Source organism: Sardina pilchardus, chromosome 9 (genome assembly GCF_963854185.1).
Source record: "Sardina pilchardus chromosome 9, fSarPil1.1, whole genome shotgun sequence".
Lineage (NCBI taxonomy): Eukaryota > Metazoa > Chordata > Actinopteri > Clupeiformes > Clupeidae > Sardina > Sardina pilchardus.
The window spans coordinates 21,233,813-21,260,401 of NC_085002.1; the positions used below are offsets into that span (position 1 = coordinate 21,233,813).

The 26,589-nt window shown below is 43.2% G+C and overlaps 1 protein-coding gene across 2 annotated transcripts; it reads right to left on the minus strand.

Moving 5' to 3' along the window:
• Positions 1-13,537: 13,537 nt before the first annotated feature.
• tfap2c (transcription factor AP-2 gamma (activating enhancer binding protein 2 gamma)) lies at positions 13,538-22,069 on the minus strand. Of its 2 annotated transcripts, XM_062546289.1 has the most exons (8): positions 21,690-22,069; positions 19,936-20,382; positions 19,700-19,751; positions 18,253-18,324; positions 17,319-17,541; positions 15,758-15,876; positions 14,095-14,236; positions 13,538-13,857 (listed from the first exon to the last, which is right to left on the minus strand). In XM_062546289.1, exons 1-8 carry the CDS (start codon positions 21,735-21,737, stop codon positions 13,563-13,565), a joined length of 1,398 nt encoding a protein of 465 aa, XP_062402273.1. In that variant the 5' UTR covers positions 21,738-22,069; the 3' UTR covers positions 13,538-13,562. The 2 variants fall into 2 exon arrangements, with proteins under 2 accessions (XP_062402273.1, XP_062402275.1); XM_062546291.1 differs by lacking the exon at positions 18,253-18,324.
• Positions 22,070-26,589: the final 4,520 nt, after the last annotated feature.

Here is a 26,589-nt window from a genome sequence, read left to right on the forward strand (position 1 = left end):
CAGCTCTGCCACTCACATTGAATCAGCCAGCCGGAGCCCTGGCCTGCCCCCCAGACATCAAAAGCCACGGCGGCCTCCCCCCTGCCTTACCTCCCGTCTCCTCCACACACACACACACACACACACACACACACCCCACACACCACAAACCACGCACCACACAACACACTCCACGAACCACACAACACACCACACAACACACCACACAACACACACCACACAACGCACCACACAACACACTCCACGCACCACACAACACTACGGCCCACCACACAACACTACAGCCCACCACCTCACTCCACTCAGCCCTCTCCTGCCCTTAAGAATAGTAGACACGCAGTGCGGCAACGCAGAGAATATGCCCAACGCACACTTGCATTCACACACACACACACACACACACACACACACTGATGCTGTACATGCACATCCATGCACGCTTACACACACAAACGAACAGCTATACACACATCCACATGTGTGCACACATGTACGCACACACACACACGTATGCATCCACACACAAACAACCATACATTCACACACACACACACACACACACACACACACACGCACACACACGCACACACACACGTATGCATCCACACACAAACAACCATACATTCACACACACACACACACACACACACACACACGGCACATGCCTCACTACCCAGCCCCCGGCATCTCACTCAATCTGCACTTGCCCTGATGCCAAGCCACCCCTGTCGACTCCCATTTATACATGTCTCTTTCTCTCTCTCTCTCTCTTTCTCTCTCTCTCTCTCTCTGTCTTCCCCTCCCTCTTTCTCTCTGTTTTTCACTGTCGTCCAGCTCCTGCTATATCTGTCTTTCTCCTCCTTCTATCTCTTTATTTCTCTCTCTCTCTCTTTCTCTCTCTGTGTGTTCCACAGTGGTCCTGTTCTCAGACTGGAATGGCATTCCCTTGTCTGTCCACTCTCCCTCCCTCTATCTCTCTCTCTCTTCATCTCTCCATCCTTCTCTCTCCCCTCCCTCTCTCCCTCCCTCCCTCTCTCTTTCCCTGATTTCAGAGAAAATAGCTGTGGGCCAGATTAGGGGTTGGCTGCCTCTTTGCGTTACCAGCTAAGATAAATATTCCCAGGATGACTCCAATTGCCTTGAGGATGTTTATGCGTGTACAGGCTGCTTGATGCTCTCTCTCTCTCTGTGTCTCTCTCTCTCTCGCTCCCTCTCTCTCCCTCCCTTTTTCTCTTTCATCCCTGTGCCCCTGTACTTCCTCTGCACACAGCATGAGAAGAGCGGGGAGTGTGTGTGTGTGTGTGTATGTGTGTGTGTGTGTGTGTGTGTGTGTATGTGGGGAGGGGGGGAGTTCAGTGGGGAGGACAGCCCATGTTCCGTCTGTCCCGCCCTGGTGTAACCCCCCCCACACACACACACACCCCCCTCTCTCCCCTTGCTGACACTCTCAGTGGTTCGGTGACCTTTGAACTCCCTCCGCATTGCCAGGCAGAGGTTCGTCAGATGTGGTGGCAGCCTGGCATCCGGAGCAGGGCACACGCGGGTCATAGACAGAGAGGACGGTGCCAAATAAACAAGCAGACAAACAAACAAACACACACTTCCAACAAGAGGAGCAGCGAGTGGGAAAATAAAGTCAAAATGTCATACTGACACTACATAATGAGAGTCGACAAGCCTTGAAGAGGCAGGAATGTTATTGAATGGTGTATTGTCACTTTTAGGTAGCGTTCATGCTCTTACATTCTCAAATCCAGCTGTGCACAATTTGAAGACAAGGAGGGAAGCCATAATTGATGTAATGTGTTAGTGAGTCCATAATGGCCAAGTGTCATATTACAAATGGCTGAGAGGCTCGGAGAGAGTGCTGAGCTCAGTTCTAGGAGTCGGAAAGTCCAAGAGTGCAATTTAGTTCAAGGGCTGTCTCATTCCATGGTTTTTATATCACAGAAAGAGTGTCAGTCAGTTATTACCCATAATCCAGTGCTAAACCACTCTTGTCTTTGTGTTCGGCTTTCCATGTGCTCAATTTGCTTACAGAGAAGGAGGGTAATACCTCATACCTTATTAGACCTGCCTCGTGTGTTTAGCGGAGTCTCGACGTGCCTCGACACGACCAAATTTTACAGGCCACACATATTTCCCCCCTCTCAGCATCCCGCTCCTGAGGTTCTGCTGCGCTCCTTCTCCAGGCTGACATAACCGGGGGGAGTCTTGCATAGAACCATGTTCCTGGCAGGGACGGGCCCGCGTAGAACATTTCAAAGAGGGAGGAAACTGCCATAAAGGTGGTAAAAAAAATATTATTCAAAACAAAACTGAAAAAAAAAAAAAAGCCAAGCATGGCAGTACAGAGGGGTGACAACAGGCACCGGTTTTCCTAGAAACAAAACAAGTTCCCACCTGTCGGCTGTGTGTGTGTCTGTGTTGTTAACTGCTAGATATAAACTTGCGTGGCCATCTCCTCCTCCTCCCCTCTTCCCTCCCTGACTCTGTCATCGTTACCTGGCAGGAGCATTTCCCAATATCTCATCTCTTCCTCATGAGGCAGGTCTCTCGCTTAAGGAAAAAAATAAATCCGATGGCTCACCTCCCAGACACCATCTGCCCTCTGTCCTGTCGAGATGCTGTCACTGAGAGGAAGGCACACACTGATACACACACACACACACACACACACACACACACACACACACACACAGAGAGAGACAGACACAAAACCAAGCATAGTCTCCTTCAGGAGCAAGGTAATATAGATATCTATCGCTAACTGATGGACTCAAATTTGGCTAGTTGTGATTCTAGCATAACAGTCCAAGGTGAGGGGCTGAGCTTTCCAGTAAAGACATTTGCTCTGCACTTATTCCAAATACCTCTTTTCCTTAGTATTTCACCCACCTCAGGGACATCTACCTCAGTTTTTCAAAATAAATAGTGTCAACGCATGACACAGGATCACCTAATTGTGCAGTGTTTGTCAGTTTGTAAACATGATGAGATAAGACATTTATCTCTCTGCCCTCACCATCTGCCTCTCTCCCTCTCTCTCTCTCTCTCTCTCTCTCTCTCTCTCTCTCTATCTATCTCTCTCTCCCTCTCTCTATCTCTCTCATCTTTTTTTCTATGTCAGATATGTCAGTCTCAAAAATCGGGACCGTCAGCAAAACCATTGTCTGTGGCAGTCACGCTCGTTTAGCTTCTTCCTTCTCACCCTCGGCAGGTGCATGTGGGCTTCCAGCATGCACATATAAACACATACAATTACATACACAACAGACGTACACACACACACACACACATACAGTAACAGCACTGTATGTTGTTTTTGGCAGGGACAACAATCATTATTATTCATAAAGTTCTCTCCAAGTCAAGGTCAATATCTCCGCGACAACAATATTCAGTGAACCAGTTTTAAATTCAGTTGTTCGGGAAAATCCCACCCCTACCCCCACCCCCCTCTAAGCACAGAGTGCATTGAGGAAGTACTTTGCTATATCATGGTATCAGTCTTTTAACATGCAGGATTAGGATAATTTGATCCAGTGGTAAAAAGTCTGTTCGGAGCCCTCTGGGCAAAAGCTGCAGGAAGACTTTGAAGTCTCCCAATCAGCACCGGAGCAGCTCCACAGCCAACATAATGTAATCAATTTCCATAAGCCATTTAAATGAAGTAGCCGTTTGTAGATGTATATTTTTAAAGGTGAATGAGGGAAAACTACTACCATATGCGGAGATCTTTGCCATATATATTGTATATACTACAGGAAACATATTCTAGTGAGTGTACTGTACTTTGCAAACATGAGCTCATGTGGAGCTTTTCATGAGAGCAAATTATGAAGACACTTAGAAGCTTATTAGAAGCTTTAAGTGGGACATTTGAGGAAGAGGCAACTGAAAATCTTATGTTTCAAAATAGTGTTGAAGAGGACAATAACTGAACCACAGACCAAAACATTTTTACGCGTGGATGGCTCAGAAGAAGTCAGATTCACAATGGCTTCACCAATAGATTGCTTACATTTGATGTAACAGCACCCAAAAATAATTCTTCTGAGCATGATCCTACAGTTAGAATGTGAAGAAACGCTGTAAATCTTCTTTTTTTTTCTCTATCTGTGCAAATATACACATAGCCTGCTCTGTTTCTAAGTCCTGAGCGCAGTATCCTCTCACCCTTCTGCTCTGAAGTGAAACGTAATCTGCTGTTGTTTTGTGGCTGAGGAGCAGTGAGATCTGTCCCGTTGTCTGTGTTGTTTAGGAAGAACTCTGCTTGACAGGGTGGCACTGATGCCCGTCGTCACGTTGCGTCTCTCCGACATGTTGGAGGATATGCCCTGGAACATGGCCATCGTCCACACATACACACACACACACACACACACACACACACACACACACACACACACACAGACACAGAACACAGAGCACACCTTTTCCGTTTGAAGACGGTAGGTTTCCACAGGCACATCTGCAGGTCTCTGGCAACCGTGCTGCGGGACGCACCCATAACCTGCATGCGGTGATATCACAACCAGTAATTTTGGAAAAGGGCAGTGACCAGTCGTTGCTTGCACTTTCACACACGCCCTTGGGCACAGTACGTCGACCAGGAGTGATTACAAGAATTAGAGTGGTGCTTCGTCTTGAAGATTTGTGGTTTGACATGCTGAAAGGCACAGGTGAACCAGTGATACTCTTTGGAATTAAATACCTTTCATGTTTCACCAGACTCAGTATTTTGTTTCACTTCGTGAAGACTTGATACTCATACCTGGAAAATGTGTCCAACCCTAACATCATAATGGGGGTAGACTTTGCATTGACTTCAGGGTTTAATGTTATTTCCTCCTTCGCCCACCTTTACAATAGACAATAATGCACATCTGCAGTCAGGAAACAATGAATTTACCTTTGTTGTATGAATTTGAAGTGTTTTTACTGTGTTATGTGTGTTGGCCTACTGTGTTACTATGTTTACTACTTCCATTTACCACACCCACTTTCGATTTTGAAACTCTCTCCTCTCTGATTGGTCCCCCATCCTGGTGACTGCTGAGGTAGACATAAACCGATTTTGAAGACACCGACAAGTATCTGAATGAAAATGAACAGGGTCATTGGGTGCACAGGGCCAGAGTAGTTGATTCTTTTTTTTTTTTTTTTTGGCTGCAATTGCATCAGTCTGTTATATGTGATGTCACACGTCCATTACCTTGGTTGACTGACGGCTCCTAGTAGGCTGATGTTCACATGACTGGTGTGGGACAGGTTCTGTGTACACTTGTGTAAACATGCACACGGTGACGGGTTCGTCTGTAGTGTTGCGTAGTCACCTCTGTCCTCTCCCGCGACGAGTGTAGGGCCTACTCCTGCATCCGGAATGTCCGAGACTGCCATCATCACACCCTGATTCAATATCAGATTGCTGCCATAAACGGTTCCATTTTTAGTCTCTCGTTGCCTTTTCCTGTCTGTCCAAAAAAAAAGTCCCCTGGTGAGAATCATGCTCGGTCTCGGATACGCCAGTACCGTCATCTCTCCTTTTTGACCATCTCCTACGCCGCGATACAAGTCTGGACAACTGTTGCAGCTCTTCCCCGCTGACTAGATAAACACATGCAGGAAATGAATGCGGTTTTCACGATGATTCACCCCGTACTGGAAACATTTATTGTCTACAGAGCCCATTCAAGCCTCAAGTCTTTACCCTGGATGAGGCTACCACGTTGCTCTGTAGGCAGCTTTTTGTCTTTCTCTTTTCTTTTGTTGTGTTTGTTTTGTTTATCCACCTTAAGATTCTCTCCTGTCCCAGCACAGGTCTGACGAGTGAACGGAGCAAAAATAACAAGGTGGTGTAAAGAATTTAAGCCGAACAAGCCCAGCCCCATCTGCAAACCTCTGTACTGTGGCGAGCAGAGGCATTTCATGGTTGCTCGGAGTGAATTACAACACAGGCACACTCAGTTGAATCCAGTTTCCCCCCCTCTGCCACTTTGCTATATTTATCAGTGAAAATCCAAAGTGCCTGAAGGCCCTTCTTTAGCCATGCAGTACAGCTGGTTAGTGACGACGGGTAGGGTAATGACTTTTACCTTTAGCTGAACCATAAAGCCTGGATTGTGCCTATGGGCATATTGGCCCTATTCTCATTCTCTCTCTCTCTCTCTCTCTCTCTCTCTCTCTGTCCGTCCATCCCTCTTTCTTTGATTCTGCTGCACTGGTTTATGCTGCTAAGGTAGCCTAACCTCTGCAAAAAGCAATGCTAAATCCTATGACCTGAAAGTCACACTGCCCTTCATTTTTTCCCCTCTGAAGCATAGACATAATAAACCTCCATGACTGAGCCAGTGGAACTATCTTGAATGACTGCCTGCAATAGACCTAACCGAGAATTGCAGTCATGTAAAAAAAGACTTGAAATGCAATGTGATGAGCAAGAAAATGAGGGTCTCAAAAAAATTTCCCAACTCTTCTTCATTGCTACAATTATCCTATTAGGTTGCATAACGATTCCAGACAGTTCACTGAGAGCATTAGCTCATCTGACAATACAATTAGTCACTGAGAGTTTTGTGTATACCTGTCAGCTGTTTCTATGAAAGGAAGATTTTTTTTAATTAGTTGCCAAGTTTATACCTGTCTGAATGTATTTCCAAATATCAGGAAGCATGTTACCATTGCATGTTGTAGAGTGAACATTGTCTTTGGAAAAAGGGGACTTTTGCATTGTTTGCATCCATTGCACTTGATGCAGGCCAGCAAGACAGGGTTTTTGGAATAGATTTGGTGTTTGTTTAATTTAAAATTGTGTAAGTTGATTTGCAAATTTGAGATTGTTTTTGAAACACATGTTAATCATTTGTAAAATGAGTTTCAATATGACTAACATTTCAATCATCAGCATTGATGGAGTGAACTGGAGATGAACACGGGTGAAAGGGGAGGAACAATGCATGATTAGAAAAATCAGATAAGAGGAAAGAGATATGTCTGGTTAAGTGTAAATACAGTAGCTCACCGTTGTAGGGCTTATAGTAACACTACATCTCATATTTTAAAAGCAACATATTTGAGGTCACATACAGAGTAAAGTTTTATGGAAGTTGTCAATACATTCACGTGATAAGATCTTCGGCCACCAAATTTCACATAACTCAATGTTGATTCATCAGAATTTTACAAAGGGCATAATATCTTGTTTGAACAGCGATGACAAAATGACTGGAGCCATCATGGCCGCATGTGATGACATGTCATATTGATATGGCTCATTAGACCCAAACAGCTCTGCCTGAAGAGGGTATCCACGGATACAAGAATAATGTTTGCTTCTGTGTTTACGCCAAACGGATCTCTCAGTGTTCAATTTACTTCACTGTTTGAGAGAATGTGACAGGTTATGAAAACTGTTTGACAGAGATAAAGTGGCCTCCTGGTAAGGCAAGAAATATTCAAAAGGGTTAAATCATGCATTTGTGTTGTCCTCTTCGTCTCGATATACTTAACAAATATGCATTCAAACACTATAACAATATCATTTTACTGAGGGTTTATAAAACCAGGACTCCTGATGGAATTGTCTTCAAAATGAGGCATCTAACTTTCAAGTTGCCTTGGTAGTAATGGATGGTAACTTTCTATTGTTTGTTTGAACAATAATGCGTGATAGGTGTGAACTTCTGAAGAGGAGCCTGAACTTTGTCAGCTCAGCAATAATCACAAAACTGTCACTATAGGCGGTAGACAGAGACAGTATCCAGGTGTGTCTTAAAAAGAATACATTACAATGGATACTAGTCATTTGGTAAATTGGTATCTAGAAACCATGCTTAACACATTTGCCGAAGGCTTCATTATATTGTATGCAGGAATGGTAAGAGAAAGTGTGATTCGAACATGGATCATCATTTCAAATATTTCTATGGTGACAGTGAAACTCTGGGGTGCAAAAAGCATCCACATGATACAGTATCATACAAAAGATGCAAATATCATTGACCTCATTTTCCCATTGACTGTCTGAGTGAGATGAGAAGGAGAGAATGTATAAGTGAATGCTCGGACAAAACCATTTTAATGGCCTCGTTTGGTCTACAGCTTGGTCCGCCTCAATTTCTAAATGCTTTTCCTTTGTTCAGTGTTATTTTACCGAGAAAAAAATATTAACTGCTCCAGTGCTCTTTGTAAAGGGTAAGTTATTTGCTTGTGGGCAATGAGACTTATCCTGAAGAATGTCAGAAATAATGAGCAGATATACCCTTTCTACAGTCACTGTCCGCTGTTCTAATATTATCACCATGTTGTGATGTTATGTATCGTCAAACCAAATTAATAAATAAACCAAACAAATAGATGAATAATGTCAACACATGTTACTGTAATACTTTAACTGTTGTAATGCCAAGGAAAGGCCTGTACTGATAGCATGTGTAAACTCATGGGGTGAGGTGGAGGGAAGGGTCACTGAGAGAAGCCTTTCATCCCCCCCCCCATGGATGTGTTTGATGGACAGCTGGCACCGGCGTTGGTCCCTCTGTGGTCCATCGGGTGGGGCTCCCATGGACAGCAGGTGGCCGATTAGAGTCCCGAGTCCACTCCACTCTCGCCGCTTAAGACAGTCAGAAAAGAGGTGAGATTAACACTTAACACTCATAATGGTCAATAATGTCTTGGGAATGGACCATGTGCGCTTTGGAGAAACCAAGCTTTGGAATCATCCTCATAATCCAGGCCCCCTAAAATCCTCCTGGCTTCTGAGACATCTGAGCCATCACCGACCTATAAGGTATACTCAAGTGGTTGATTTCTCTCTTGTTTTTGTTGCCATTTCAAAAGCATTTCTTGATGGGGGGAAAAAAACATAAATATGCGTTCATTTTTCGTCCTCTAAACAAGCGAGCAGCTTGTGTTGATTACTGCCGCTCAGTGCTGGTGAGGTGAACAGTCCTCTCTGTATGTTTGTTGGGGAAGACACACATGCTTTTAATTTGGCTGAATGTGTGGTGTTGGCCATCCTGTAATTTATCTGTTTTTGTGTACTGTAAAATAGGAAACAAGAGGCACTTTTATGGGGGAGAGAGAGAGAGAGAGAGAGAGAGAGAGAGAGAGAGAGAAAGAGAGAGAATCTTCCGTTTACCATCTGAAAGTAATGGAGGGGGACTTCCTCACTCGGCTGAGCACTTCAGGACGAGGTCTGGACCCAAGTGCGTAAAGATTTCTGGTGTCCGCGGCAGACTGGAGTCAGTCAGTTCCCGTAGAAACGTAGACATCTGCTGTCTGCGAGGGTCTGGCGGGAGGGGAGGCAAGAGCGTGAGGGCTGCGGTCTCTGGGACTGGCCGCGCTAATTGGTAATATGTGTGAGCGAGCGAGAGAGCGAGAGAGAGAGAGGGAGAGAGAGGGAGGGAGAAGGAGGAGGGGGGGTGTTTGGGTGGACAGAGAGTGGATTTGGGGTGTGGGAGTGGGAGGGGGGAGGAGGGGCAGGGGGGAGACAGGCCATTGCATTCCCACAGAATGAGTCAAAAGAAAACAAAAAGAGGAGTCACTCAGTTTTCTGACTGACCCCCCCCCCCTCCCCCCAGAGCCACCAATCCACCTCAACCCACCCCACTCTTTGAGTATCCTCTCACCAATCTATAAAGCACCCATCCCATCCTTTGAATAACCCCTCACCAACCTATATGCAACCCCAACCCCGTCAACCACGCCTGCCTCCTCATCCTTGTCCAGCCCACTCCACCCCACCCCACCCCACTCCACCCCACACCACCCCACCCCACCCCAACCCACTCCACCCCACTCCACCCCACCCCACCCCATCCACAGTGGAGCTGCATCTCCCCTGTCTGTAATTTAGATTAATTTCTTCCACATTTCCTCTCAGGATTAGCCATTCGCCCCCTGCAGACTTTTTATGTTCTCATTATTTAGCTTCCCCATCGCCATGACCAATAACACCGCCTCAAACACCCCACCCCAATCTCCCAAAAACACTGCATCAAACCACCACCCCCCACATACACACACACTCCTCAAAATACACTCTCTCTCTCTCTCTCTCACACACACACACACACACACACACATGTAACGTGCAAACAAACCACATGCTGCTGCCCCTCCCATATGTTTTTTCCCCCTTGCCAAACAAGGCTTTGGCTAGACCCCCCATGTACATCTTATTGTTGTGTTCCACTTCTCTCTATTGAAGCCTAATGCTGTCTTTGCTAATTACAGTACATTGCTGTACAGCTGTGGGGATACATTCAAAATGGCTAACATCTGGCCAAGGTGATTGACACATGACAAGACTTCCTCAGACCCCTCATTAATGTGCGGTCACAGTGGAGGGAAATCTCTGGTCCTGTTTGTGTGAAATGCAAATTGCTCTTAATGCCCAACAGATTGAAACCAACACTGCATTAACGGCCTATGAGAGCATAACAAATGGATGGGAGTATGCACTGCCGCTACCTGTTTTTAAACCATCATGGAAGGTCAGGCAAGCTATCTCAAACTAACAAACAAATCATTACCAATGACACAAAGTTGCTGCAGTAGTTGCTGTGCTATTACTGTGATACAGCAGTGTAGAACATCTCTGCTCTTAACTTTATTTAGTAGCATTAGCTGAGGCATTCTCAGCCAGAACAAGTCACAACTCCAGATGCCTTTCACTGAGTCTGTGTGTAAAGTCATGACAGTGCCCATGCATACTCCTCCATACTGTATCAACACTATCTGTGCTCTTTCTTTAAACAAGAGAAGAAGACGTGCAGATACTCACCGTCTTCCTCACATACAGTAGACAGGCACAAACACGACTTCTTAGCCTACTATCCTTCACTGTCCAAAAGAAATGTGTCTCCTCCAAACAAATAGCCCTCAGACGCAATGTTCCATCCACAATGTGTTTTTAATTCGGAGTAAAACCCTGATGACATTTCTGTGATGACAGATTGGACTAAGCCAATGCAAATAAACCACTCCAGCAGAGGAAGGCTGGTACGGCAGGAAAAGCATAGCTGACTCATTAAGGTGTGTGGTATCTTCACAAACAACCAAGAGCAACACAGTATAGAGGCCTAGACGGTGACTGTATCAGCGAAGTTATTGCCTCGGCACGAAACTTGCAAATGAATTTGCAAACATATATAAACATATATTTTAACTAGATTCCAAAGTTATGGAACAAGACACAAAGCAGACACAAAGCAGCTTCATGTGAAACAGGCACTGCTGATGTGCTGTTGGTCACAGTGGTTTTGGCATTGCAGCCAAGGTGAGATGCCAGTCACCAAAAAAAGGCAGTCAAAGCAAGTCACATCTCATCTTTCAGCCTTCCCTTGAAAATGAACGCCGGATAACTGAAGGCAGTTGCTCCAGTCAACGGTAGGCCGGGCCCCATAGCTGCGCTGCTGGTCGGACAGGTTCTTGGGGGAGCAGCTCACACTTGCCCTGTTGTCAGGCGCTCTCTCTGAGTCAGCCCGCCAGCATTCGTCTAGAGAGGTTGCATTTAGTGCTCTGCTAACCGCACACTAAAACACACAATCGCATGTGTGGCAACAGGAGCTGGGAATTGTACAAGGCCCTGACCTTTTACCTGCAGAGTAGGAAAAAGCAGAGTTCACATAAATCAGTTGAAGGGGAAATGGGTCTGACATACATTTCGAGCCTTGACATAATTGGAATGAATCAAATAAGCCTTAGTTTTCCATCAAATCTGCATGCTTCTTTATGTACTTAGGCCATGTTAAGCTGGGCAATGATCTGCTATTTGTCAAGATTTTTGAAATAATACATTAAGACAGATGACATCAAGCCACAATAACAGTAAAGCAATGTTCTGTTAATGTGGTCACAATAAATAGTCTAAAACTATGTTGTGCCACATTAATACACCACTGTAAAGTGGATGACCATTTAAATGGACTTAAGGAATTGTTTATGTTAGAGGAAATGGCAGACTTTCTTTGAAAGAAATAATACCCTAAGATATCAATCATGTGCAACTGAAAATTATAACCACAAACCATAACGGCAATTAGTGTTAGTCTGTGCAATGCTTTTGTGCAGCTAGGAAATATCAAATAATGATGTCCCTACAGTTGCTTAGTTTGCCATTTACTGTACTTCAATTAAAAACTCCACAGACATGTCTAGTCCTAAATCCTCCACTAAAAGTACTGGATGGCTGTTGAGGTGAACATTTCTGCAACAGTTCAATATCTATTATATTCACGTTAGTAAGTAAACAATCCAAAATGGCAGAACTCTGACACATGACATTAGAAACAGCATCAAGTTTTTATTCTTTTTTGCCCCAGTACCTTTAAAGTTTACACATACATGGGAAGCATATCATTCCCATTGTCTAGCCACTAAAGGGTAAAAAACTAACCCATTTACAAAAGTTTAACACATTTGAAAAAGTTAAACCTTACACCAGCAATGTACCAATATTTACAGATCACATTAAATTACAACATAAATTAGAAAATATTTACATTCAGGTCAAGGTAAGTGAAAAAATCCTCAGTTTTTGTCTTATCTCTAATTAAAAGCACTCATTTAAAAAGACATATATACAAATGTATATACATACAGGCATACATGCATACAACAAATGGCTTTCTATTCATCTATATTAGCACTCAAGGGTACTTTTTAAATCTTGGAATTTCTATGACAGTTCCATATAATTTAATTCCAAAAACAAAATTATTTCATTTAACCTTTTACTGATCTCCAGTTGCTCTTACCATGACAGATACTTTTCATCATTCTGATTTAGGTATTACTTAATACATATTTGAATTCAATCACACCCATGCATACACTTCAATCTCGCATACGACAACTTAAATCACTCCCATGGTCAAAAACACAATAACACTGTTGCCAATGAAGACATTTGAAAGTACACGCAAAGAACAAGTTAACGTCTTCTGAAAAATACAGCATCAGTTCTCTGTGCATCTAATACGGAATCAGCACCTTTGAGGAAAAACCAGAGGAAACTGCATGCTCTTCACCTCTCTCTCTCTCTCTCTCTCTCTCTCTCTCTCTCTCTCTCTCTCTCTCTCACCAGACACACACACACACACAGACACACACACACACACACAAAATCAAAGTATGAGAGAGACTGACGCAGCCAGCCATCTTGAAATGATGTCCTCGGGAAAGTAAGCCTGTCCTTTGCCAAAAAAAAAGTGCCCAAAGGCCACCATTGTTGTTGCATAAAAATCTGCCGACCACTTGCACACGTGGGACCCAGAGAGCTTCAATGAGACCGAACCGACGGACAAAAAGAAGTGTTAATTGTCTTTTTTTTTTCTTTTCAAAAAATGTCAGGAGAAACAAAATGGCTATCACAGACTTGGAGGGTTAGGTGCGTGACAAACGGGACAAAATCAGGACCTAAAACTGAAATAGCAAACAACAACAAACACGTGACAAGTTTGCAATGCGGTTTTAAGATGCAACAGAGTCGGAGTGACAGTCTATTTCCTGTCCGCATGGGGGGGGGGGGGGTGGGGGGGGATGCTTGGGGCCCCTCACTTCCTGTGTTTCTCCATCTTCTCCGAGCTTTTGCTGCCGCCCTCGGACGAGCCTTGCGTGTCGCTGCCCGAGCTCAGGTACATTTTGTCCACCTGTTTGAGCGCCTCGTTCAGATAGTTCTGCAGCGAGGTCATGGCGGCGCAGATGGCCGGGGATCCGAAGCCGTGGGTGATGAGGCTGAAGTGGGTCAAACAGCCCTGGATGCCCGGCTCCAGGATAGGCGCGGGACGGGAGTTCCCTAGCGGGGAGCGGTCCTGACTCAGCAGGTCAGTGAACTCCTTACAGATTTGTCTGAACAGAGAAGAGGAAAGGCACACTCACCATACTGTACAAAAAACAGGAGAGACATCTGTACAGTATACAGTAATTCAATCGGTAGCTAATGAATTAGTCTCTATGCTGCGATGACGTGCCACAGCTCAAAATATTGCATGTGGATTTAATTCAATGGCAACGTGCGTTGCAGATTGCGTACAGGATGAATGGATGCGGCATTGTAAGAATCAGTCGTTCACATGGGGGACTTACTTGGCAGCCAGGAGCATGTTTTTGCGGGAGTTGATTTCATTACGTTCCACATGTGGTCGGCCAAGGTACTCCGCGACCGCTTTTGCCGGAAACTCCGTCTCGCACACGTAGCCGAAATCCCTGGCGAGGTGCACGGCCTCTCCTGCAGAGACAAAAAACAAAGTTAGGGTCTGAGCAACTTTCCTGACTACCATGATGTAAGCCTGCATCACCAAGCCCTATGTCTTTGCCTCAAGATTCATAGAGGCACATCAAGTGCTCATTGAATAAATCAGTTATCCGTCTCTGTTACTGAGGCTAAGTGTATGTGTGTGTGTGTGTGTGTGTGTGTGTGTATGGGTGTGTGTGGGTGGTGTGGGGGAGGGGGGAGGGTGTTCAGAGATGATAACACCCTCTGAGCATTGGGGGTTGGCAGAGTCATCCTGTACACTCTTAATGGGCTTCTGTGGCCACAGGCGCCCGAGAGGCCTACAGAGCCCTACAGAGCGACTTATTGATAGACACGCACATCACTTTCTCCATCTTTAAGGTCAGCCTCTCCTCTTGGCAAACAAACACGTGATAATAAGTCTCGCTTCAGCTTTGAAGGTCTTTAAATAACACAGCCTCCCAGTCATGTCCCTGCTTCCAACCGCTGCCTTGTCCATTACACAGAATGCCATGGAAGAGCGATAGAAGATAGATAAATAGATAAATAAATAAAACTCCACAGTATTGCATGTGGCTGGAGGCTCTCACAGGCTCGTGATTCCAGTAAGAAAGTCCCGATCACTTATGAATCATTACTTGGATGCGTTCCAGGGAACGAAGACAAATGTCAGCGAAGAGACCGAACAGCGCTGCCTTTTATCAGAGGACCACATCAGAAGGCTCTATATGATCCTCACATGCTTCATGGTGACAAACGAGGGGGGGATACCTGACATGGGCTGCCTAACGTCTTTAACTTGGCCTTAACAATCGCGTCTTTCAAAACACAAGGGCGGATTTGCACAACTGATGATCAGTTTGCTTTCCGGTTCGTCGAGTTCTGAGTGGCCTGCTATTTACCACTAAACATTAGGGGCAGACATTTTAGACGTTGCCATCATACAGTTGTGCCAGTGCCTGCCTGAACAGAGACACAAAATCATAGGCGATGGCCTTATCTGTTCAGAACTACAGATGGAAGGAGGACAGTGAGAAGCTAATTAGAAACACAAATGAACAGTCATCCAAACGACACCAACTAACCCTACAATCCCGACGCTGTTACTATATGGAGACTGTGCTATATTCACATCCTATTGTGCTGTCACCAAAGCCTACATTTCTTTATTCCAGAAACGGTAGCATGAGAGCATACAGAGGTTTCAGTATTATTACTAGAGTAGAGACATCCCTCTCCATCTTGAAAACCCAGCTCTTCAGAGAGCATTTCTCATAGCACTCACTACTTACAACAAGTCTTGCTGATCCTACGGACAGTTGCACTCATTGATGCACTTACTACACTCACTGATGCACTTATTGTGGTTTTTGTCTATTGTTGTAAAATTGTTGTTAGAATTGCTCTTAAAAGCTTAAAAATGTTTTTCGCTTTGATTAAAAAGCGTCCGCCAAATGTAAATGTAGGCCTAATGTAATGCCATGTGATTATTAGACATGGTATGGCGTACAGTACCTTCTACTAGTGCTGTGAGCAGGGTGACGTTGGCAGCCTTCCTCCGTCCGGCTGGCAGGTTCAGTCCGATCTTATCCAGCTTCTCTCTCAGGGACCGTCCGCCGTTCTTCGACTTGGCCCTGCGAAACAACGAGACGATGAAGGGAAATGAGGCCACTGCGAGAGGCACAAACACACTAAACAGCACCCAACGCAAGACATATGAACTGCAAAGCACCACGGCATGTCGGGCTTATTCTTTATTTCACATTTATGCTGAACGGAACTCCTCATCCTCCTACTTAAATGTCTGTGTGCGAAACGAAACATGGTGCCCTGGGGCTCATATCACTAGTGGAGACGACGGAGAAATGAGAAAAGCAGCCCAGCCGAGAGAGGTTGGCTGCAGCAGACAAAAGGCAGACAAAAGGATGCTTTTCTTGACCTAACGGACGCTGACGGGAACGATGCTTTAGTCCAACTCTGCTTTGCGTTTAGCTGCTTTTTTTTAATTTTTTTTTTTTACAAGGGGTATATTTTTTCACACTCAAAAACACGCACAATCGCACACAGAGATTCCCCACTTGCTGTGGCCGATTCGTTTTTCCACATGACTGATGCCCGGGCCTCGCACTCTCCGTGGTGAGTGGCAGAGAGCGGCATCTTTGGGGAGGCGTGTGAGCGACCCCCCCCCCCCCCTCCCCCAAGCCCCCCTCATCCCCCTCTTATGTCACTGTGTGACCTACTTTATAGGGTCTCAGAGTGAGGGTGTGCTTATGTTTGCATGTGTGTGTGTGTGTGTGTGTGTGTGTGTGTGTCTGTAAGGCAGGGGGCACATGGGAGAGGGAAATCGTGCTCTCTTAGCAAAAACACAGATTCTGGTCAGGGGGATGTATACAACCCCCCCCCCCCCCCCCCCCACACACACACACACACACACACACCATCACCACCCCACACTCTCTACTGTAGCCCCCACAGCAACTGACTGTTGACATATGGGGCACAAGGTCAACTGCTCTGCAACAATCACAATCAGCCAAGCGACTCCTAACACTGCAAACCCTCACACTCCCAAGACACACTGACGCTAATGCTACATAATCCCGATGCACAACCTTGAAACAAGACATACGTATTCTCATCATGTCACAGGGATGTAGATATGATACTTCACACACACACACACACACACACACACACACACACACACACAAATACACCGTGCCATATGTAAATAAACTACCTCCGACAAACAACACACACAAATACACCGTGCCATACTGTATGTAAATAAACTACCTCCGACAAACATTTAAACAAATAAGGTCACTGTTAGCAAGTCTCTGTAAAAGCTCTACAGTCCATTGAATTAGTTTTGTTTTGAATCAGACCAGAGGATGAAATATAGATGACCAATTCTGGGTAAGACCATGCATATACTGCTACAGTACATGTACAGTCCACATTAATTACATGAGCTACTTTTGTCAGAGGTTCCTCGAGGAAAATCCGCCGAGCAGTTCAGCTGCAGCTAACGTTGTGCACACATTGCTTTGGGTGTGGCGGTGACCTGACTCACCTTCGCAGAACGCCCCCCAACAGGGAGGCGTTGAGACACTCGGGGGGAGACAGGCGCCGCTGCACCTCCGCCACCGTCACTTTGTACTTGGACGTGGAGCTGAGCAGCGAGAGACGCCCAGGCACCGAGCAGAAGACCTCCGTGGGGTTGGACACCATGCCCAGCAACGGCTCCTTCTGGAAGGGCAGCCCAAGGGCGTTCCCCTTTGGCAGAGACACCGGGCCTGGGAGGGAAGGATGTGAGAACGTAAATAAGCGAAACTTTGAGCCCCTTGGACTGCAGATAAAAAAATGTTGAGTAAGACTGAGCACGGAGAGGGTGCACCCCTAAAAACATTCACGATGAGGGCAAATGACTATAGAATAGCTTCCGAAATGTTATACTGCATGTGGTCGACGGCACAAACAGCTTTGTAGTTTGGGACCAAACAGCTACAGTATGTGTAGCCTAACTCAGCCGAGTGCCAAACTGCCGAGTGAAAACACATGCATCTGTACATCCTAGCTTAGATCGACAAAAAGACATGCATGACAAAATACCTATGAAGCAATCTTTTACGAGGACATTACCATCACACACAACGCTTAAACACTGCCCAAGCTTCACATTTCACAGTACGCCTAAAGCTAAATATTTTGAGTACAATTGTCAATCTCATAGACATTCCCTTAAGCTTCCAACACGTCATTCCTCTAGGGAGCAGGAGGTGGGGGCATGAAAGAGGGGGTGGGGGGGGGGGGTATTCCCATGTGTCTTGGAGAGCGACTATTACACCGCTGATGGAATATCACACTTGCCAAAGACCTTTCACCTCACAAACGTGGCTTGTCTTTTCAGGTACACCACAGCAATGCAGCATCGTTCAGGTCTTTGGCTCTCAAGACAAATGATCTGACTACTGGCAAACACACACGCCAAGCACTTTAATCCTCACCCGCAAGAAAGCCACCCTCAAAATAAGTCTTCTGTAAGCGATCATGGTTCCTGCCACTTCTTAGTCCTAATACTGAGACAAAAATCACAAGGGAGCAGGTTCATTATTAGTCACTAGGACAAAACTCCCTGTGTGCTTGTAGCACTCGGTTGACCACACTTAGACCACACACAAAAAATATCAAATGTAAAATATGTCTGAACTGACGTTAAACAAAGTATCACAGTCTGAATATCTGTTATATCACACCATCTATAATATTATCGGAAATACCAGCATGTCTTGATGTGCTTTTATCACATGCTTATTATTATTGTATTATGGTAATTTTGTGTATATATAAAAAAAGATTAAACTGTATTATAATTAGTGGGATACACAAGAAATTGTCGCACAATGAAAACATACCATGACAGTTTAATTGCATCAAATAAGCATATACTCACAACAAATATTTTTTAAAAGCTCCAATAATTATCCATTAATTTACACATCTGTTAGAAATCCTTCAGATAATTACTAAACAAAACAGCATTCAATTTTTTAAAATTCATCGACGCCCAGGGCAAAAATGTCTTCTTGGCTAGTTCTTGCAGAGCAATCTTTCAAGTCAGATCAAAAGACAGACATGACTTTCTGAATTTATGCAAAGTGCCACACCCCAAGTATACCTGCCTGAAAACTATCCTTGTGGAATTGCATATGCATGCGTGTGTGAGAGCATGCCTCTGTGTGTGCTTGCGTGTAAGTGAGAAAGCACTAAACTAAATCCTGTGACAGCCTTTCAGTGAAGTTTGAAAAGAGCAGAGATCACCGTCCTCAACAACAAAACGTCTTAGGACATGGAGTCTTTTGGAGTTCAACACAGTGTCTTAAAGATTGCCCAACCTTCACAGTGTGTCAGTCAGCTAGCCTGTCATTTTCAAAGAATTCTACCCGGGCTGAATCAGCACACCTACTTCACTTTGGAGCTAGAATGCACTCGGGATCAGGCTGAGATTATTGAAATGCACCACCTGACTAAAGGGATTAAGGATTTACATATGAACTACAACAACCACAACTCCTCACAATCCCTGAACAAGTATCAGTAGAGGTGCTCCTTCAGACTTTTTTTTTCACGTAGTACACCACAGCAAAAAGAACAAAAACTGAAGTGCTGGATAGAAAGTCAGATTGGTGCTCTTTAATGCGATAAATGCATTCATTATATTTAAAGAAAACTCTATTTTCACCACACTGCACTTTGTGGTTCCTTTTCTGTCACTTGTTGCATCACTAATCCAAAATGAGTAGGCCTAAGGCATATATTGTATTATTGTGCAGCAAATACTGGGGCACAATGTTTTCCCTAAAAACAACATATTATTTTCTACTGATCTAACTTAGACTAATGGATATTTCAAACAGCAATAAAGCAAAACCCAATAAACAGCTTGAAACTAACCTTTTTTGATGACTGTCTGGTCTGCCATTACAATACTGTGATCATCCACATGCTGTAAGAAGAGTACAATTTTGTTTATCACATTTTGTCTATCCACTGAAAAGAACACAGATGCTGATTATTAACATAAAAAAATAATTGTAAGTGAGAACAATTTGGCCCTTTCGCCGGCCATTTTTTATTTTCCCCAAGACACGCTTTATTCATTAGAATCAATCAAATTTGTAAACACCTACCTGAACATCGTCTAAACCGTGACCCATCTCGTGCAGTCCCATGTTCTCTCCAATAGAGTCGATGCCTTGGACATGAGGAGGTAAAAGCTCCGGTCGTCGAAACCCTTCTCTTCTCACCCCGGATGAGCCACCCTCCAGGCCCAGTATCTGGCTGGCGAGGCCGCCGCGTGGTCCAATCTCCTGGCTCTGACGACCAGGCCATGACTGCTGCTGGGTGGATGCTTGAGACTGGTGTATAGAGTTGATATTGAAAGGGTCGCTAATGTGCGAATAAGGGTCGCTGGACTGAGGATACGACAAAGGTTGGTAAGGGGGAGGGAAGTACGGCGGCTGGAAGTCGGAGCTGCCTGAATGCGACAGAGATGGTGCCGGGCTATAGAGATGCTGGCTCACGGCAGGCAAGTGTGGTAATCTTGGGTTTCCATTACTACTGCCATCATGTCTTTCCTGAAATAAAGGTAAGTAGATCAATAATATTAGGGACAAGTCAGGAACGATGTGGAGATATATACAATTCAAGCAAATATATACAGACCATCCCACAATATTCCCCATTTTATATCTATATAGGCTATATATTTTTTTCGACTTAACGATAATGTCTCATGTCGAAACTCAAATAGGCTAGTTGAGGTGAGGCAATATGTTAATTTACAGATGAAGTAGGCTAGGCCTGAACAGTAATCATACTTCGAAATCAGTTTCTATTTCAACCTGATGGGTTTATTATTATTTTTATTTTTCTTAATGTAGGCTCTACAGTTGTTATTGGTCTGTAAAGTCAGTCAGCCAGCTCAGAGTATAGGCTACTTGCATTTCTTTTCTGAAAACAGAATGCACAATGGAATGGTTGCTTTTATTGGGTGTGTTGCAATGCGCGAAATTTACGGATCAAACTCCTCAACAAGTCGGTAAAGTTTAGGCTATAAGTTTAAGCTACAGAATAACCATAAACAGTCGAACTGTTTCAGGCAACCCAATGACCACACAGTTTCTTGGATGGGTATAACATATGTATAAGGTATAACAATGGCGTTGTCGCCAAATAAATAAACGAATCCTGTCAAAACACCAAATGTCCATTTGTGCGTGATTGATAGTCGGTTGTCAGACTGACCTAGCTTTATGTTGCCTGTCAGTCCTTCTTCCAAGGACTACCTCTCTCTAAGTAAATGCACTAAGAAGCTAGACAAATGCACAAGACGATAAAAAAGAACATTATGAAACATAAAAAAAGATCTGCTAAACGTTACCAGATTATCAGCGAAATGTGCTGTTTTGATCGTCAAGAAGGCAATTTGTAAAACAAAACCGGTGCTTAATAACAAATTAGCAGCCAATGGTGACATTACATCTTGCATTGCATTGCTATCATGTTATTTTTAAAGAAGTGTGGCTATTTAATTGTAAGCTGTTAAAGTGTCCCGCTTAGAGGAGATGCAACAACTTTAGAGAGTTTCGAGTTATCTGTTATTTTATTCTCTTTAAAAAATAAAATAAAATAAAATATGAGGGTCATTTACTTATATTTGTAATGCAAACCTATGTTGAACCATAACTGCTGAAACTTGGCTAAATGATGGCCAGCATGTTTGTCTGATGAGACTTTAGTCGACCTACCCGCTGTGGTTACAACCCCTTAGGTTTCTGTACCACCACTCGAAGCTTCCTCTATTAAAATGTCGACTTAATTCAAAACGTATTTAATTCAAAAGGTATTCAAGCAGTCTATTTAAAGTTTTAGGTCCACTCACCTCGCAATCCTCCTCGTACTTTACGTTATCTGCTAGCTTCCACAACATGTTTAGACAGCCAAAATTTCAAGTCGAAAAACAAGACTGAAGAGCTGGTTGTCCTCGAATCCTTAATCCAGATAGTTTGAGTATTTGTTCAAAGTAAATAGGCATCAACTTGCTCTTAGTCACGAGGCACAGTTTCTGTAACTAAAAAAGTTTTTTTTAAGAAGAGTTGTGCTATCAGTGAGGCACAGATCCCAACGCTGCTCGCAATGAGTAGCCTAAAAAGATGAGCCCGGTGCTTACAAGGACGCTGCGGAGACAAGTGACACCAAAACTGCTGTACTGCAGAAATGAGAAACTCGACTCCCTCTGACGGCCAAAGAGTTTTGGTTCAATCCCACGGAACTTCTAACTCATGATAAAACGCTTCAGATCTACGCTATATTTGCATTGCCACTACAAGTAGGCGTGACCCTTCGATGATGTCATGCGTAACGCTCGGAAATAAATATCTCCCATTGGCTATAGCAACACTGAAGGACCAATAAATTCACTGTCCGTCTACTTTGATAACCAACCTACAAAGCTTGCTCACAAATGAACAAACAAGAAATGGAGCAATGTGTTGCATTCAACTTACAGATAAAACCAGATTTACGTAAACTGTCGTTTATAATGGCAGGCTTATGGTTTATTCAGCAGCGAATGCCTTTACCGTGGTCTTTGGTCAGTGTGGTTAGTTTCAAGTCAATTAATCATTTTCCAGTATATATAAAAAAAATATTTGAGGAGCACTCATTCACATTGACCCATGGAGCATTAATTAATTGATAAATTATCTTATTATTTGTATGAACCTGTTTTATCTGCTGCCATGCAGGCCAACACTGTGATTGAACACATTGTCAATTTAGGAACTTTTGTGGTCATTGGCAGTTTTCTGTACACAGAAGATGCATCTATTTGACTTAGCTGGAGATCATCTTGGTATTTCGTAAACTAACTGTTTGTGCATCTTAGCAGGCATACTTAGCAGGCATACTTTCTCCACACTTAGGTCAGATTTGAAGTAGCACGTGTAGGCAACTCTTTCGCTGGATAATGTTTAAGTCTGGTAGGCTAATTATCATTAATTATATATACATTCGTGAATTAAAATAGCACATTTCAACTTTATTTTATGCAAGCCTTTAGGCGCCTGTATTATTTTAAGTTAAAAGTAGGTTGTTTCTGTTTACGAAATAATCATGAATTAATATGAACATGTAGGCGTTGTAGTGAAATAGTGTGGAGAAAATAACAACAATAATAATAGTAGTAGTAGTAATAACAACAGCAGCAGCAGCAACAACAACAACAACAACAATAATAATAACGATAATGATAATAAAAATAACAATGACTTTTAGTTCAGTGGCCCATATGTCTAATAGAACAGCAATACATTTATCACTAGAACAATATTTCTCCGTAGGGCAACTATTCCAGTTGTCAAGTCAAATGAAACAAGCTAAATCATATCAGTGTATGCTTCCTTTTCCAAAGCTGTAGCCTATTTCATTTGGGATAGTGTAGCCTTTAAAAATGTTATAAGCATTTGATTTAACCTCAAAGTTCTGCAAGGACTATCTCTCAAATGCAAAACAGCAGCGCTATATCTGCAAAAAAAGAATAGGCCCAATTGGAACATCTTAGCGGTTGTCAAAGGCAGTTAGTGTTTCATATAAATTATATATAGGCTATTTTGCCTTCTGACTGAATCTGAACCATGAATTATCCGCCACGCAGGGTTTATTTATCAATATAGACTAAAAGTAATTTTGAAGTTCTCAGAATTATCGCTGGTGAAATACAGCAGCGCAATGGGATACAACAATGCTACACTATTGTTGCCTTACCACAACACCTGTTTTCATTTGTCTCAACGATGACATGCAATATTTTAAGATAGGCTATATGCTTAAAATGCGCTTCCACTGATTAACCTTAATTTACTAGGCAAAATACGCGATATAGCAATAGGCCTAGGATTATGGAAATTGTATTGTTTCGACAAGCTGACAAGTTAAGATTGTCTACAATAACTTTATCCCTTGACATGTTTGCAGATCAGCATAGACGAGGTTATACACGTTGAGCAAATGTGGCACCATTCTACCTAAAAAGTATTTGCTGTCTCATAAGCAAGGCGTGGGCTATAGCATGCGAGGGATTGACATTATTTGAATCTGCAAAAGAACTTACCCGCCAGTCTAGCCTGTCTAGTAAAGACATCTGCATGGATAGATCTGCAAGTCCTGCCGAAAAACCGCAACTGATAGCTGCACGAAGGCTTTGCATCGCTGACTACACCTGGATGCACCCGGACGCGCATGCGCTTCAAAATGAAACACCTGAGAGTCTTCAGCATTGGAGCTCTTGCATTCAGACCCATGGAGAACTTATTCCAATACTTCAGAGGATCACGGAGTTTCTGTAGTCAGGCCCATACAAAGATAAAGGAAAACTGAAAAAAAAAAATGTCGATCGAAAAGAACATCTAATCACCACAGATAGATCTATTCGCCTCAGGTATTGATAGTAGGCCTAGTCTAAATAGCCTATATGAGTTAGCTTTAGAATGATCCACGTTCGGGCAATTTAAAAAAAAATGCATTTCAATGAAGAGCATTAAAGAGATTTTTTTTTTTTGCTTATGATAATCTTGGTGTGGCAGTCATTAATTCCACACTCTGGATAGTTGCCGTTTAACTCACGGTGTCCAACATCATAACAGCTATTTCCTCGCTACATTACATTCATTGATTACATTCATTGATCCTATCTGGAGGCTACTCTTCATCCACCATCTCAGCCTCCATATACCAGTTCTCATTTATCTCCAACATATATCATTTTGCTCATTTGAAGGACAAATATGTTCAGATAAAGCTGTAATAGGCCATTGTTTCATAAGGACTCCAAACATATGGCGACTCCGCAAAATGGGTCAGCAATCGTTGTCAAACTTTGGACCAAAACTGACATTTAAGGCCTTATACCCGCGACAATCGCTTTTATCTGAATGTCATGTCTAGCTTATTGCACCACCGTGCAGTTTTGCAGAAAAGATATTGTTAGAAATGAAAACGTCTAAAAAAAAGTTTGTTATAACTAACATTTCGTGAACATGATGGCCAATTGAATATTTTTCAGGTTTAATAACATTCTTCCATAATCTAGGACGAGGTTAAGATTTAATACTGAAGTGGTTAGATTCTTTGAACGAAGGACTAATTCTTGCTCCAACTAAGACGAATGATCAAAGCTGGCAAGAATTCAACTGCAGAACATTTACAAAAACGTATTTTCCTCCACAAGCCATTGCTGCCATCTAGTGACTGTAGTGAGTTAAGATATATGGTGCCAATGTAGACCTATAGTGTGCACAATGCACATGTGTGTATATATGCATGCATTCAATTATTGTGTTTGATTATTTATTCAAAGGAACCGTATTTATAAGAATGTTTTACAATAACATACATTCTATTCTATTGCATGTGCCTTGCAATTTAATTAAATCCACCATAAGAGAATATTTATGCCTCAGTCTATGATCTTAAATGTGAAAATAACTGTCCTAATTGTGCCTTGATTCATTCATATTCTATTCTCTACTTTGCACAGAGTGTCAGACTTGTCCAGGTCTCCAGTTGAGAAGCAAGGGCACTGGTAACACTGAACAGTCCAAAGCTGCCTGGACCATTAACCTGCTAGTCTCATAGGAGCACTCATCATTTATACACTCAAGAAATATTTACACTCATCTGTTGACTAATTATTTAATATTCTTATGGTTTGAATGTTCATGCTTTTTGTTATGAAAGGCTCATCGCTGATGTTGATTTCATATTATTATGATTACTATGATTACTTAATGCTGTTGTTGCGATTATAGTTATGCTTAATGTAGGCATTTCAACTTTATTTGCAAATCATTTTGATCTAATATAATATTTAAGTCGCTTTGGACAAAAGGTTCTGCCAAATATCATAAACTAGAGAAGTTTATGGTATTTGAAAACATAACCTCCTTGGCTCCTTGGAGGCAATAAATCAGTCATGATGTGTTGAGGTGGCCACGCCACGCAATGTACACCTTCTAGCAGATATTCACACGCTGCTTGGCTCTGAACACACCCCATACCTTGCTGACAGATGCAGATCTAGTGGTGGCTCATGATGTGAATGTGGCACTACATACAGTGGTGCAAATGCTGCCCCCTTGTGGCAAATAGTGTGTAGATTACATGTTGCCTGTGGGAAACACAGTTCTTCCACTAAGGATGGAAGCGTGGGAAAAAATCCTACGAGCCTGGAAAGGAGGCTTTTCATCCTATATATTATCTTGCTAAACAAAGATGGTCTTACTGGTGCACACATCACACAGTGTAAGTGCTGGACCTAAGGTAGTGCAATATGAAAAAGTATACCAAAGTCTGCACACTGTAACACCCTTTCAATGCAATTTTAGTGACATTCCCAAAAGCAGTGAAGTTTGGAGCTTTATGCTCTTCTTTATGCTTTATGTAAACTCATTAAGATGGCAACTTTCTATTGGTAAGAAATCTAAATAAGAGCACGAATCATAAAAAACATCAGTGTTTTTGGGATTCCTATAGCAAGCTACCCTAGAAACCCAAAGTTCCCGCGAGAGCACAATTTGAATTTGCTCAGCGAAACACTCTGGCAATCAGTAAATTACTGCTGCTCATTAGCCATGTCCTTAGGGCAGACCTGGACCAATCACATCAGTGTATCTGATATAGGCGGGCCAGAGGCGAGCTAAACAGATGACGACAGCACTGCAAATCTGAAGTCTGGAATCAATCAGTAAGCAGTGGTCATAGTGCTGTCCAATTGTGTCCAAATC